At 43.8% G+C, this 17,182-nt stretch overlaps 1 protein-coding gene across 3 annotated transcripts in view; it reads left to right on the top strand.

Moving 5' to 3' along the window:
* ITGB6 (integrin subunit beta 6) overlaps positions 1-17,182 on the top strand; it is a 100,822-nt gene that overhangs the window by 44,903 nt on the left and 38,737 nt on the right. For 2 of the 3 annotated variants that reach the window (XM_083153963.1, XM_083153962.1), the window contains exon 9: positions 13,183-13,272. The exons of the other annotated variant lie outside the window; for it this stretch is intronic. In XM_083153963.1, coding sequence (XP_083010089.1) covers positions 13,183-13,272 — 90 coding nt within the window. The remainder of the gene's footprint in view (positions 1-13,182; positions 13,273-17,182) is intronic. 3 annotated transcript variants of the gene reach the window in all.

Raw genomic sequence — 17,182 nt, forward strand, 5'->3', positions numbered from 1 at the left:
TTATGCCATACCTTGCCCTCTTACTGGGAAGGTACTGGCGGAATTTAACCCTTCCTTTAAAATGTATAAGGGACTCGTCTATGCAAATGAATTTATCTGGGATGTACATCTCTTCAAATTTGGCACTGAAATGATCAATGACCGGCCTGACTTTGAATAGCCGGTCAAAGGTGGGATCATCTCTGGGTGGGCACTGTGCATTATCGTTGTAATGCAAAAATTTAAGGATCGTCTCAAATCGAGCCCGGGGCATGGCCATACGGTAAAATGGGGTGCTGTACAGAACATCTGTACTCCAATATTGCCTAATTTCTGGCTTTTTTACTATGCCCATATGAAACACCAGACCCCAAAACGTCATCATCTCTACTGCATCTACAGGGGTCCACCTAGCAAATGATGACGTGGGGTTTTGAGCAATAAACTGCTGGGCATATAAATTAGTTTGGTCCACCATTAAATTTATAAAATCATCAGAGAAAATAATTTGAAAAAGTCAATTTCTCTGAGACCTGTGGAATCAAATTGGATTCCTGGCATGGCCAAAAACTCAGGAACCTGGGGCTCAAAATTGTCTGGTGGTGGGGTCCATACGAGATCAATTATTGGGGGGTGGGTCTCAGCTGCTCTACGGGGGCGTCTTTGAGGGGGTCCCTCATCACCAGAGGAGGAAGAGGAGCTTAAGACGAATCCTTCAAATTCCCCGCTTGCATCACTGGCTGTGTCAGAGTCAGAGGCAAGCATGGCATATGCCTCCTCCGCTGAATACATTCTTCTGGATGACTGGGATGACATTTGGGATGACATTTGGGATGCCATTTTTATTTTTGTGTTACTGGTAGGGAAATGTTTCAACACGTGTATAGTGTAGGGGGGGGGGGGGTACAAACTTTATTTCAACCCGGGGGGTATGTAGTGTGTAGTGTGTATGTAGTGCAGAAAAAAAAATACTTTATAAAAAAAAAAAAAATTGAAGGGGTTAAAAAAAAAAAAATTGAAGGGGTTAAAAAAAAAAAAAAAAAGGTCCTGCGCCAAAAATTGAGCACAGATGTTGGTCAGTAACGTCCGTCACTGAACAGCGCTCAAAGGCAACAGGAATTTGATAAAAAAAAAAAAAAAATAGATCAACCCTGTGCCGAAAAAGCTGATCAGTGATGTACGTCACTGATCAGCGCACAGTGGCCACAGGACACCCACAAAATCACAGTGTGTGTAAAAAAAAAAATTAAAAAAAGACCCCACAGCACCCACAAAAAAAAAAGGTGATCAGTGATGCGACACTGATTACCAGTGAGGGGCAGCAGGTGCACAACCTTTGGTGCAACTGACAGTGCAACTGGCAGCAACTGACAGGTATATATAAAAAAAAAAAACCTCTGCACCCCCAAAAAGTTGCTGATCACCTCAGATATAGTGATCAGCACAAAAGGCGGGGGCAGCAGACACAAAATTTAGCACTCTCTATCACTCTCTGTCACTATCTCTCTCTATCTCTCTATCTCTCACTATCTATCACTCTATGACACTGCAGCAGCAGCACTGACAGTTATATATATGAAAAATAACCCCTGCACCCCCAAAAAGTTGCTGGGGGTGCACAAAAGGGGGGCAGCAGACACAAAATATAGCAGTCTCTATCACTCTCTGTCACTATCTCTCTCTTTCTCTCTATCGCTCTATCTCTCACTATCTATCACTCTATGACACTGCAGCAGCAGCACTGACAGGTATATATATATATATAAAAAAAACCCTGCGCCCCCAAAAAGTTGCTGATCAGTTAATTTATACTGATCAGCACAAAAGGGGGGGCAGCACTCAGTGACAGATTGTGCTATATATTTTTTATATAACTATCTCTCTATCTCTCTCTATCTCTCTCTCTCTATCTCTCTCTATCTCTCTCTATCTCTCTATCTATAACTCTATTACACTGCAGCAGCACAAAATATAGCACTCTCTGTCACTAGGCCTCTCTGTCTCTCTCTATCTCTCTCTCTCTATCTCTCTATCTAATAACTCGCAGCAGCACAACACAGCACAACACAGCACAGGATGTCACAAGAAGAAGCAAGATCCAGGCAGTGATCAGGTAAGTATTTAGCAAGGTTCTGGTCAGTATATGGCGGCAGCTGGGCACGGTGACCGCACTGCACGCAATTCCAGACCAGAATGGCGTCTGCAGTGCAGTCACCGTTAGTTTAAACCCCCCTCCATGGCTGTGATTGGTCCGTCGGTCCGACGAACCAATCACGGCCTTTGGGGGCGGGCGGGGTGAGGTGGGGTGACACCAGTGTCACCCTTACACCCCGCGGTGATTGGTGCTGTACTTTACAGCACCAATCACCTCCGATCCCGTGTCACCGGCGAACGTTATTCGCCGGTGACACAGAAAACGCTGTGAATGGCTGTTCACACTGAACAGCCAATCACAGCGATCGCCGACGGGGGGGCGGCATCGCAGCCCCCCCTGGGCATGCAGGGACATGTCTGCTGTCAGGGACAGCAGACATCGTCCCTCTGTCACTGCGTCTCTAGACGCAGTGACAGTTTGAAGTCATGACGTATATATACGTCATGTGTCGGGAAGTACTTCCCGGCCATGACGTATATATACGTCAAATGTCGGGAAGGGGTTAAAATGGACAAAACCATGGGGCAGATTCAGATCTGTTTGTCCGAATTCGTCCCCGATGTTTGTGCTCGGAGAATGCATATTGTCGCCAATGCGCATGTGCAGGCCCTGGCTATGAGCCCCTGCGGCTATGTTTCGCTCCATCGAAGCACGCGGCCTGAGTAACAGGCAGGGGCGTTTGCTGCAGTCCACCCAGCGTTTCATGGGCCTGGCCACAAAAATGGGGGGGCAGCTTTTACCTGCTCGCTAGACAGCGAATATAAATAGCCTAGCGAGGAAGTCTGAATTACCCCCATATGCACTGCAGGGGGGGTAACTATAACATGTGCAGAGAGAGTTAGATTTGGGTGGGGTGTGTTCAAACTGAAATCTAAATTGCAGGGTAAAAATAAAGCAGCCGGTATTTACTCTGCACCGAAACAGTGTAACTACCCTAAATCTAACTCTCTCTGCACATTTTACATCTGCCCCACCTGCAGTGCGCATGGTTTTGCCCATTTTGAGAACAAATTTGTACTGCGATCAGATCTGAATAAGGGCGCATATGCGTGTGCCCGCTTTGGGGCCGATCCTGCGGACACATCTGAAGAAACAGATACATGTTTGAAGTATGAGACGACAACACATGCATCTGACTCAGAATATATGGTGTGCACCGCACCAAGATCCTAATCCAGAGCCCGAAGGATGTGAGAGCATAGTGCAAAGTACCGATGTTCAGTACTCTGCGCATGTGCTATTCCTGTACTACACATCCCAGTGCTGGTTACCAACAAGTGCCACCCCTAGGCAGGTGCCCTGTGTGCTAATGGGAAATTCACATTTATAAAATACAAAATAGCGCTAAAGAATTTTAGAGAATGTTACATTATGATGAAAATAGTGGTACCTGTAAAAAAGGATGATGTTTAGAAATAATGTTTGCACCCTTTTGGGGATATTTTAACTTAAAAAAAAAAAGTTTGGAGGTGCCAGTGCTTTATACCCTGACTCAGCCTAAATTGCTCTTTTTGTGGAGGATTGGAATGCTACAGACGCGCTTACAGCCTAAGTTAGGTCTGTTCCACCGATGTTCCCGTCTGGTTTGTGGTCCCGCTAGTCAAAGCGCAGGTTGCACACAATGCCGGAAATGGCCGCTTGTATGAACTTGTATGAAAAGTTTGTAAACATCTCAGTGTTTCCCTTGCTTGCGATACTGGTACACGGCCCGTGAGGTCGGTAACTCAAGGAAAGATAGACTGTGCAGGCAACGCAATTTTAGACAATGCTTCTTGTAATGTATTTGGGCAGAGGCCAAATAGCACATAGTGAAAATCGCAAGTACATGCGACCTATGCACCTCAAGGGGAAATCGCATAGACAAAATCGACATAGCCAGAATCACACCATGGCCTTTATTCAGATCTGATCGCAGTACAAATTTGTTCTCAAAATGGGAAAAACCATGCTGCACTGCAGGTGGGGCAGATTTTACAGGTGCAGAGAGGGTTACATTTGGGTGGGGTGTGTTGAAACTGAAATCTAAATTGCAGTGTAAAAATAATACAGCCCGTATTTACCCTGCACAGAAACAAAATAACGCACACAAATCTAACTCTCTCTATACATGTTACATCTACCCCACCTGCAGTGCACATGGTTTTGCCCATTTTGAGAACAAATTTGTACTGCGATCAGATCTGAATAAGCGCCCATGTGTATGCCTCTTCAGCATGAACACCGACTTTTAAAGTTGCTTCATAGAGGAGCCCCAATGCTTCTTGTTGGGGGGCAGGACAAGGCTGACATCATACAGCCCCGCCCCAAATCCACATAAACTCCGCAATTCAGGTGGGGCTAAATTGCAGTAAAATGACGTGATTCCTGTCATTCTAGTCCCACCCCCTTCAGCGGCACAGGGTGGTGGTGGGGGGGGGGGGGGGCTTTGGGGAACATGCTGGAGACTTGCCCACCTGCCTGATTTTCGGGAGCCTCCCAGCCCTTCCTGGAGTGTAGGCAAGTATGCTTTTTAGTTCATAAGCTGCTGCTGCACATTTGCATCTGCCTCAGAATCAGTCCCTTTGTTTGGATGTGCATACCTACCAACTGTCCCTATTACAGGCGGACAGTCCCGCTAATTGCAGACTCTCCTGCTGTCCTTTCTGTGGGTCACTGTGTCCTGTGGGCAGGGGAAAGGGGGAGTGGTTGTGGGTAGCCGGAGATCACTGCTACTCTGCTTCTGCACACACGGCATCTTTACAGAGCAGGGAGCGAGCCTGCAACGCGTCAGGTCCTGATTATGGATATGTAAAAGTTGGGAGGTATGCATGTGGCTATCAGCCCCTACAGTAAGGTCTCAAGTAGGGTGGCCAATGGGAAACTCCAATCCTGGGATTGAAATCCCGGCGTTTTGGGGGCCAAATCCCGGGATCACACCGATCCCGGGATTTTGCCCCCAAAACGGAGGGATTTCAATCCCAGGATTGGAGTTTCCAATCCCGGGATTTTGGGATTAGACCCACTCAGACGCTGCCAGGCTTCTCCCGGTACCCGACAGAGCAGCACTGCACAGCGTGACCTCTCAGCGTGACGAGATCAGAGGTCACGCTGCGCAGGCAGAGGTCACGCTCGGCAGTATGAAGCCGCGCCGCCCACCCGCCCAACTAGCCAGCGCGTCAGCCCACCCAGCCAGCCAGCAGCATAAACCCCCTGTCCCCCCACCCAGCAACCTGCCTCCCGGCAGCATGAAGCTGACCCTCCACCCGGCAACCCATCCACCTGGCAACCCAGCTGCACCTGCTAAATGTAAGTAAATGCGGGGCAGCCAGGGTTTTTTATTTTTATTAGGAAAGCCAATCCCGGGAATCCCGGGATTGAGCATTTTTCAATTCCGAATCCCGGGATTGAAAAAATGCCCCGGGATTGGCTTCCCTAGTCTCAAGTCATCTTCTAAACAATCTTTTTCAATTTGAATCAAAAGTGAAATATTCATCATAAAATTGAAATATGGGAAATAGATTGCAAATCACATTACAAGTGTTCCATTCATCCACGGAGCCATGCTTTGTCTAGCGGTCCAGTGGAGAACATATGTCACAATATGTATAATAAAAATACACACTAAAGGTCTTAACATTCTCTATAAGATTAGCGTTTGATCTATCAGTAGAAAAACAAACACTTCAATATTCACTATAGACACTTTATAATAAAAAGCAGATTTCCTATTTTTGCTGCAGAATAAAATGATTCTGTGACCCGTTCCTTACCACGCACTGAATGACATATGACAGGGAGCCATGGAGCAGATGTGATTTGAACATGAAACGTCGTGTTCAATTTATTTTAAAGAATGTGAAACAATAATCAGAAAAATATGGTTAATGTCTGATATAGCACGTACTTGGAAACTGACAAAAAAAAAGTTATCTTATTTTTACATCTGTCATTGTTCCATTTAAGTCTGGATGCATTCATAGAAAGAAAGAAAAGTTCTCCTGTAAAGGCTTTGCTGGGTCACTAGATGGGCACTTTCCAAGTAAAACACTTTAACAGAGTTCATGAGAAGTTTCTCAGAGTGAACAACCAAATTACACGTATCTACTGTATCTAGTGTTTGATTGGACTGGGTTCTAGTAGCATAGTGACACAAATTCCATATTTTGTTGGTAAAAGAAGGAAGAAGGTTTACCTACTATGTATACGTGGTTAATCAAGTGTGGACTGATTATCGTTACGTGAACCAGAATAAGGCCCCATGTGTATCTTGTATTTTGCATGAATTAAGCCACTTCCCTATTATTTCAGTGGATGTAGAATTAAATCCTTATTATATTAACTGAATATTTTCCAAAAATTATATATCAGCAATATATTAGCATGTTTCGTGAAACATCTGTTCCATCAGAAAACATACTGTATATAATTAGTAAAGAGGTTTTTTATATCCTTAACCTTTTGAGTGCCAACATCAACATTGAGAGATGTGCAAAATATCCGCTAAAATGCCAGCGTCACTCACATTAAATTCCAATAACAAATAATGGGGCAGTTGTATTAAGCTTTAACAAGAGATAAATGCAAGTGTGATAAGGAGAGATAAACGTCCAGCCAATCACCTGCTAACTGCCATGTTACAGGCTGTGTTTGAAAAAAGTCAGTAAGGAGCTGATTGGCTGGACATTTATCTCTCCTTATCACCCTTGCATTTATCTCTTGTTAAGGCTTAATACATCTGCCCCACTGGCCCTTATTCTGATTAACTCACAAAGGCAAATTCCTTCTCAAATGCACAAACCCATGTGCACTGCAGGTGGGGCAGATGTAACTTGTGCAGTGAGAATTAGATTTGGATTTGGATCTATATTGCAGTGTAAAAATAAAGCAGTCAGTATTTTCCCTGCACAGAAACAAAATATCTCACCTAAATCTAATTGTCTCTGCACGTTACATCTGCCCCACCTGCAGTGCACATGGTTTTGTCCATTTGAGAAGGAATTTGCCTTTGCGAGTGAACCAGAATAAGGGTCATTGCGTAAAAAAAGATTATATATCCTATATAAGGTGAACATTACAGGTCATTATGACGTGTATTTGGCAATTTTCACACCTATTTTGACATTCATTTGGCACTCAAACGGTTAAGGAATTAAAAATGCTGACTGAGTAAATACAAAACATTTTACTAGTGCGTCTCTCCCCTGTAACCGATGCCCTCCGCTACTAAATATGGCAAATTTGTATGGTGGCTTTAAGCTGAAAGGCCAATCACAAGCTGACATTTTTTGCCTGGTCCCCCCTCTTGTGTTCCCAGTCCTGGTTTACCACCATGGCTGTAGGAGCCCCATCAAAAATATGGGGAGGGGGTGTTTAAAATCTTTTGCCAGGTACAGCTTCAACACGTCTGCAAAATGTGGGTTCATCTGTACAGCTATATTGTTTCAAATAGCTTAGTATTTTGTAAATCAATTTGAAATACATTGGATTTCATTACATCATTAAATCAGTAGGAGTCAATCAAAAAAAGTATTGAATGCATTTTCTAGGCGAGATGCAACAAATAAAAAATGCCGTAAAAACCCCCGTTTTCGGGGGTTTTACCGCATTTCATATGCAGCAAAGCCCCTCCACCGGGGCTTCGCTGCGCGGGATTACACCAGTTCTAGATGGCCTATGTACTTCCCTTTGTGTCCCCGCTGCCCCACGCACCCCCTGCCGATCCGTGTCGTCCCCCTCACCTGTGTCCAGACAGCCTCCTGCTGTGCTGCCCGGACCAGTGACCTCCTCCTCCCTGCACAGCTTCCAGGTGCAGGGAAGAGGAAGCGGAGCCCCGGCAGCTGCTAAGGGTCCAGGGAGGGAGGGGGGACCCACTGCACATCGTCGGCCACAACGCAAAAGACTGCTCTTAAAGCAAGGGGTGCCGGATGGGGTCCCGACAGGCATTTACCCGACGTTGGAATCCCGACTGTCAAAACACCAACATCCGGGTTCCCGACGGCCGTCGGCTATTTTCCCTCGTGGGGGTCCACGACCCCCATAGAGGGAGAATAGAATAGGTGGCTCGCCACCGTGCCCGCAAGGGGCTTAGTTGCGCTCACCATGCTGTCTGAGTCCAGGCAGTCGGGATCCCGACGTCGAGCTAATGACTGTCGGGATCCCGACTGTCGGACCCCTGCACCACACCCTAAAGCAAGAGCTGTCCTTTGCGTTAATAAACGCATATGTTAGTGCATATGCGATTATTAACAATGCGGATGCCGGAGAATCACACCCTCTGTCTGTTTTCTTAACATGAGCCCCACCCTCTTACACATAGAAATTAGATGAATTAGGTGAGGCCCTTTGCCTGAAGCAAGATCACACATCTACCGAATAAAACGTCAATAAATCTCTCTATAAGACTTCTGAAACAACCACAGGAATGAATTTGCTGAATCGTAGGTTTAAGCAGAGAAATTTGACACGTCAGTATAAAAACATTTCTCCCATAGTTATCACAACACTGTCAGGCCAGGCAGATGACATGTGTTTCAATATAAGGAAATATTTGTTTTTCAGAGTAACTTGGATCTGACTTGAGGCAGGGCTCCAAGTAAACCAGTAACTTTGTAGCCGAGATAGTATGTAAGGAATGTTGGCAGAAAAACAATCAGGTAAATGTTTAAAAAAAAAAAGATAAGATGCCAGCTATTCTTTCTCAGAAATGTAACATTAGAATATAGACAATCCCTGTAAATTCCAGGAGGATTTAGTCATTTGGCGGCAGAGCTGACGTTATATGTTGGCCTGATTTAAGCTGGGTACACATATGTACAATTTCATTTTTCTTGCGACCGTTCGATCGACCGAATACACGTTCGGCCATCCAAAACATACGACCGATCTGCGCGTACACATATGTACAATTTTACTTGCGACGTCCGATGTACTCCCGTCCAAACAATCGCAAGAAAAAGATTGTACCACCGTACACACTCTGCTGCATATCGATCGAACGTGCGTACACATGTCACTTTTCTTTCGATATGGAGCCGTCCTGTCGGAAGAATATTAAGCAGCAAAGAACCTTCGACCGACCGTGGACGGCCAAGAGCGTTTTTGGCCGTTTATCGATCGCAACGAAGGGATCGGGACTGCGTACATATATATACAATCGAACGGCCGTTCGTCCGCAGAACGGAAGAACGGCCCGACGATTGTACATATATGTACCCAGCTTTAAAGCTTAACTGAAGCTAAACTAAACTAAAGGCCTCAAAATTTGTGTTTTTAATGTGCACGGCTGTAGAGACATACAGCATTATGTGCCATAGGTATATGTGCACTGGGCTCGAGTACTGGTCTGCAACCCCCAAAAAAATAATGTAGGGGATGTGGGCAGCTGAACAGGAGGCATTTGTCTCCCGAAGCAGCGCTGCAAAGGGGGACAATGTTAACCTTACTAGCTGGCACGAGCCCCACCAACAAGCTGGGCCTTGTGTAATTAGTACCCAACCCCCCTTCATACAGTATCTTTTGCAGCCCTAGGAGGACTCATACAATAAATGATGCTGAAATCAAAGTGTATTTAATAAAGTTTTAAGAAAACAGATTAGGTAAATAAATGTTTGCAAAAATATGTGTCCCATACTCAGGGGCACCCAGGAAAGGGTGCAGGGGGTACAGATGTCCTAGATGTCTCTTGGGCTTCTGTTTCACCACTTTCATTCATAGAATAAACCAGGGCCCTAGTATTAACCCTTTGAGTTCCAATATCTCTGTGAGAGATGTTCAAAATATCTGCAAAAAATTCCAGCGCTGCTCACATTTGTTATGTACATTCAAATAAAAAATGTTGTGTAAAAAAAGATTATATTTCCTATATTAGGTAACCATTACAGGTCATGATGATGAATAAAAATGTTTGCTTGCCAATTTTCACACCTATTTTGACAAATTCACTTGGTTAACTAAGGTACTACAAGGGAGCATCAAATTGACTATTGTAGTACTACAGTAGGTGGCATTAAATAAACAACTGCTGCAGAGAGTGGTGTCAATCACACTCTTGCCACACACAGCCACAATGTGGGTTCCACCATCATGATTTGAAACCCTCTCATTATTCCAAACCAACTGATGATAGAACAGAATCCCCTTAAGAATTGAGACAGCAGACAACATACTAGCCCCATGCTGGAACATGTAATTTCAGAGAGAAAGTAATAGTAAACCTAGAAATAATATCACAGAACATTTTAGTATTTTAGTGCAAAATATCTTTATTCATTTTCAAACTAAAAATAGAACAAAACAGGCAAGTTAGGCACAAGAAATCAGGAACAAGGAATAAGCCAGGGGCCAGAAAGAGCAATTGTAGGGGCCCTTGGCCACAGCAACTGAAGCAAACCAATGGTAGGGTGTAAATGTAAACAGGCCTAAACACAGACAGACATGCAAGGCAACTAGTGAAATAGGGAAATTATTATGGAAAAAAGTAAGTAAAACCAAAGTAAGGAATAATGGGGAAGAAGGGTGTTGGGTAAGGGAGGGGGAGGAGCAGTAGTCATTGATCCCAAAAATAACATAAATGTTGTGGCCATCAACAGAAAGAAGCAGTGACAGTCTTGGGCTCAGCAAAGGATCAGGATATGGGGGGTATTCAATCCCGGGTTACGACTGTCGATCCGTCTGACAGACGTTCTGCTTGACCATATATCGCCAGGCGGGATTCAATGTCCCGGCGGGCGATCCGTGAAAAGGGGGCGTGTCTGCATAAACGGCCATGCATTGTCTAGATTCGGCCATGATCGCACCAGTTCACAGCCAAAATTAAGAAAACGGGCCCGACTGCTTCTAAAGTCGGGCCCGTTCTGTCGATCTGCTTCTTCAATGCTGTTGGGAAATACACATTAAACAGGCGCCCGCTGCTATTTCCCCCATCAAAATAAGCGGCGGGAATTGAATACCCCTGTAAGTCTCAGTGAGTTATTGCCTGAGAGCAAGGTCTCAAAAGGTAAGCTAGGGAGGATGTGGACAGGAGGAGGTTGAATGGAGGGGATGCAGTCAATTTACCAGCGGTCGGAATCCCGGTGGTCAAAATCCTGACGCCGGAATCCCGACCACCGAAATCCCGCCACTTTCTCCCTCCGTGGGTGTCCACGACACCCATAGAGGGAGAATAAATTAGTGTGCCAAGAGTAGCGAGGCACCGGGCCCGCAAGGGGGGGCGATCCACGTCCCCCCCCCCGTGTCGGAATTTCGGCAGTCGGAATTCAGGCGTCGGGATTTTGACCGTTGGGATTCCGACCACCGGGATTCCATACTGAATCTGAATGAAGTGGAACCCTTAAAGTCCATCTGTCTCAACCAGTAATCTCATGTTCTAATATTCTAATTAAAACAAATCCTCCCTATAGCCTTTGCTTAACTCTTTAGTAGTCTTCTAAACTCAAAGCAAATCTACTTTCTTCCATCCGGAATTAGTCTAACTGATGCAGATTCACTATGAGAATGGTTGCGTTATAACAGGGGACAGACGGCACTGTAAATTATATGCCTTATTGCCATTGCCATCTTGGTTCTCCTCATGGACCACACTGGTCAGTCGTGCACGTAGATTATATTTTACAATTAATTACATGGATCTATTATCTTCTACCACCTAGAGCCTAATTAATCCTCTTTTGCAGGTAACCCCTTGTTTGCAAACTATTTTTAGATTAAATGTTTATTAGCATCTCTAGAGACTTGCAGAACATTGCCCTTGTTCCACATACCCTTGGTTTACTGATAAATGATGCTTAATTATTAGAAACCAGGAAAACACCATAATAAGATGTACTGTGACCTCTACCTTTCATACTGTTTCTAAAGACACAGCTGATTTCCATTGTTATTTATTAAAAACAATTATCAATCAGGTTTTACATTTGAATAGCACATTGTCGGAGCTTTAGCAAACCTTCTAAAGAGGACAAGTAAACATGTGTCCAAAAATAACCAGATACTAGCTATAATACAGTATATTTAGGACATTCAGTACAATGAACACTAAAAGCTGATTGGTTGATATGGATATTGCCTCAAATTTCCCTCTTTAGAAAGTTTGATAAATCTACACCTGTACCTTTTTCTAAAGGTGGCCACAATCACAGGGATTGAGTGTCCTCCTTTACCAGAGGGCTGTGTGATATGACAGCTATTCTCTATGGTTACACACAAGTGAGTCACATGACCAGCAGATCAGTTATGTCATTAGCGTGACCTGATAGTGTGGTCAGAAAATGAACATTGGATTACAGACAAGGGGGTAGATGTATGAATCAGTGATAAGAGAGGAGAAGTGATAAAGTGCCTGGTACTTTATCACTGGCCAATCAGCTCCTGACTGTTAAGTTACAGGCTGGGTTTAAAAAGGAACAGTCAAGATTTGATTGGCCGGTGATAAAGTATCAGACACTTTATCACTTCTCCTCTCTTATCACTGCTTCATACATCTACCCCAGTGTTATCCTGGGAGTCCAAGTCTTCAGAGGTAGAACAACCATTGGTGCAGCAGGTGTAGTGCACCGCAGCCCCTGAGGACTATCACCCTCTTCCTGTGACCCTCAAGTCACCACACCATTACTTTACTATTCAGCAACTTTATAAGGTGGCCTGGCAGTAAAAGACTTTGAACATAGAAATGAAAGGTAAGGGGAAGTAAATATATATATTATATATATATATATGTTTTATACATGGCATCTGGTCCCTTACCAGGTTCTGGCCAGACAGATAACTCAAACTGTATATAGTTATGAAATGGGAGCATACACTTACCCTCCACCAATGTGCCTTGTTCTGAGTTGAACACGAAATGTGTGTCCCATTAACTCACCCCGGTATGTACCCAGCTCTCTAAGGAATATTTCTTATAATTATGTAGCAAGACCAATTGCAATTGTGCAGAAGATTAACCTTTAGGCTGGCCTTTTACAAAACACAATTCACATTTATAATCGATTGTACAGTTTGATTATTCGTGGAGCAGTGCAAGGCAGCGTGTCATGCCACTCTGTATTATATCTAATCATTGTTTGCTGCAGAATTATGCCAAGCTTATACCCGGAGCTACTGTTGGACTTCTGGACAGAGATTCTGGAAATGTATTGCAGTTGATTTTAACGGCGTACAAGGTAAGATCTTTATATTTCCTTTATTAATACACCATATTATTGGTCACTGTGGAATTTGCATGCAGATGTCGCAGCAAGTGTGTACTGATAATGATGGCGGATGGAGCTTAATCAATTTCTCATGTGTCATATGGGTGAATATCTGCACTTATTTTACTGCACTTGGAGCAAGAGCAGTTGGTTCCGACTTACATCCACCTCTGCGTAGGTCCCATTGAGTACGTGGCTCTCGGTGGATGTACCTGTAGTAGTGTATTTCCTTTGCTAAACTACAAACAAGTTGCAATCTGTTTCCAATTCAGCAGAAATGCAATAACCATTAACCCGCTTCCTTTCTTCCTCCACCGTTATTAAATAAAAAGCCCTGATACCGAGAACGTGTACAGTCAACAACCAGACGGAATTGCTGCTTTAATTGTATCTCAGACTCTTGTTCAAGAGATATCAAACCCTTACCCTGCAGCAACTGTGCAATTGAGCAACTCCTATAAAGCATAAGTCAATTCATGGTGATGCCATTAATATGCCAAGCTGTAGGTAGGATCCTTCCTTGGCACTGGCCGCAACATGCTCTAAATTCCCCCGAAGGGGCATAAACTCAGAGAACTGCCATGTATTAATCAGAACTGGCTTCTCCAGAATGGGAATGGCTTATTTACATATTGTCATTGAGTAAATGCTAACAATTATACCTAAAACCAGGCATGTCCAAACTATGGCCATCCAGCTGTTGTGAAACTACATGTCCCATCATGCCTTGCCACAGTTTTGCTATTAGGGAATGCTAAAACTAGGGCAAGGCATGCTGGGAGGTGTAGTTTCACAACATTATTTTTCTAAGTGACCCTGTATGGGCCATACTACATGCCATGCTTAAGTATCACTGTATGAGTTTCAGTGATGGCTCTGCACCTATTCTTTGTTTCCAGGTGTTATTGTACTGGATAATCTGATGGCCACACCAACCGGGACCTCTACCGGTCTTAGGGTTTCCGGTGATGTAAAAGTACCACAATGTGGTGGGATGTAGCAGAGTTCGGGTTTGCAGTAGTGATGATTTGTGGGAACTTTTGCAATTTAAATCTTTACAACTCCTCCTATTATAATATACCCCCCCCCCCCCACCCGACACACACACACACACACACACACACACACACACTGAGGGTATGGATCATAGGGTGGACAGTGTCTAGGTACACAGTTAATAGTTCAACCCCATAAAGTCAGCACAAGCAAAAGGTTGACACATAGAATGTCAACACTTGAAAATGTCAATGTTTATGTTTTTGTTGTTTTTTTGTACTTTTGAGCACATGGACTCCCCATTAGTGTACTGCATACCCTCGCTTTGCTTGTCATGCTACAGGCCAGGTGTACATGGATGGTAAAGTATGAAAAAGTAAAAACAAAATGGAAAATATCACAAAAATGCCACAAAGAGACCTGTGGCTGTGCTCAGAGTCCTGTAATGAAAGAGGTAGTGTTCGCCCCCCTCTCTGACTCCCCCTATCATAAGACTCTCTCTCCCTTTGGCTCCCTCTCCCCTTATTCTCTCTCTCTCATCCTGACACTTTCTCTCCCTGATGCTTTCTCTCTCTCCCTGACACTTTATCTCACTCTCTCTGACACAATCTCTCTCCCCCTGACACACTCCCTAACACTGACTCTCTCCACAACACTCTCTTTCAGACACACTTTTTTCTCTCTCCCCTTGGCACTGTTTCCCTCTCTGACAGTGTATTCTCCCTCTCTCTAAAACTATCTCTCTCTCTCTCTCTCTCTCTCTCTCTCACTATTTCCCTTCCTCTCTCTCCCCCTTTCCCGCCCTCTCTTTTCCCTTCTCGGGACACTTCCTCTTGCTTTATTAATTTTCTCTACTTGACATTGTCTCTCTCTCCCTCGAACCTGCCCCATGCTCTCTCATTAATTGACACTGTCTCTATCTCACCCTAAAGCTTTTTTGCTCTCCCCCTCTGCGAACAACCCTAATTCACCCTACCTCTCCTTCTCTCTATTTCATTTCTGTCTCCCCATAACACCCTCTTTGTCTTTAAATCCCCAAACACTCTCTTTTGCTTCCCTAAGGGGCAGTGTAGTGACAATTGGGGGGGGGGGCGGCGCAATATTTTGCTATGAGGTGCATGAAGTTCTAGTTATGTCCCTGGCAATGAGCAAGAAACTCCTGGCAATGAGCATGTAACCCCTGGCAATGAACATATAACCCCTGGCAATGAGCATATAGCCCCTGGCAATGAGCATATAACCCCTGGCAATGAACATGTAAGCCCTGGCAATGCGCATATAACCCCTGACAATGCGCATGTAACTCCTGGCAATAAACATGTAACCCCTGGCAATGAACATGTAACCCTGGGGGTGGAAAATTCCTAGCTACGTCACTGCATAGGCACCTATATCCAAAGTTGATTTTGCACAACAATGATGGGTCCCCACCACTATAAAGGCTCTTCAATTACCATTACCACCTGAGATATTATCTCATATCTGTCAATGATAAGATATAGGGTAACGTTGAGCTGGTATGGCTGTTGCAGTTTATCATCCACAGTTAGGTGGGACTAACCTTTAAACTTATACTGCAAACCAAGCCGATTTTTGAATTTCCAGGAACTTATTCACATTTTTATTTTGCAGTGTGCAAAATCAATTTGATCAATGTTATCTCAGCCTATGCCTTAGTAAAATAATATAATGTTCAAAGCCAAATGCCTTTTCTGCTGAATCTGCCATGATCCTACATATGCTTGTCCTTCGTCTTTTGTGATGTTGAAACTCTTCGGTTGTAAGTGGGTTAAAAACTCCATTACTGAACTATTTGGTTTCATGGGGATCCTGATGATACAAATCGCTTTTCTGTTTAAGTGCTACTGTGGCAAAACCAATACAGATATGTTGAATCATACAGCGTTAGTAATGAACTCAGACCTTCTGCTTTAGAGACCCTGCATTAGCCAACAACCCCCATCCCCTTCCTATCTTGGCTGTGTAATCACATTTGACATTAATGGCTGTATAATATGACACAGTATTTTATCTGCAGCAGCTGGTTAATGGATCAGACTTACAAAATAAAGCTAGCCATGACTAAGACTATTATAATGCTGTTAAGTCAGTATGAAGCCAGGGAGAAGAAAATTCAATTTAGTAATGCAAGGAAAGATGCATCTGAAAAGGGAAAATAGGTATATTATCATGTGGATTGCTCGCCCCTGTAGCATCAAAGCTGCGGGAGTTTGTTTTAAAGAGTTCATTAAATTACTTTGGTTTGGAGCCCCAGGATCTTCAGATAAAACTAGTATCAAAACCAACAATATTAAGAAATATATTCCTAATTTCTTAGCAATTTACTTATAGGGCTGCAGTTTCTAATACTGCATTTAGCACTGTAAGATACGAACTTCACATACCTGCTAATTTTATGATTCACATTTTGGGGTCGAGAAGAAGCAGGAAATTAAGAGATTTCTGGCAATTGAGGTTTTAAAGTCTGCTTAAAACGGTTTTAATCTCATTAATATATAATAGATAGATTCTACATGGGCTTGGGCAAAAGTAAGCATGGAGAATCCAGATGAGTGAAACTATAATATTAGATGTATCGCATTAAAACCATACTTACCTACTTTTTAAAACTAGTTTCAGGGAGGTTATAGTTGGTAATAGTATTTTGCACAGTGCCCCATTGAAGGGGTGTGTCATGCTCTACCCTAAGGGCGTGTCTAGTTCCATATATGGAGAGATTGTGAAAAGAGATTGTGAACGTGGCACCTAGAAGCGTGGGTGTGTACTGCTACAACTGAGAGGAATCTTTATTATATCTTATATCCAAATGTAGATGATCCCCAAAGCAGTTAGTAAGAGATACTATACTTGCTAAAGTGCTAAA

The sequence above is a fragment of the Crinia signifera genome, chromosome 7 (assembly GCF_055691185.1).
Source record: "Crinia signifera chromosome 7, ASM5569118v1, whole genome shotgun sequence".
Classification (NCBI taxonomy): domain Eukaryota; kingdom Metazoa; phylum Chordata; class Amphibia; order Anura; family Myobatrachidae; genus Crinia; species Crinia signifera.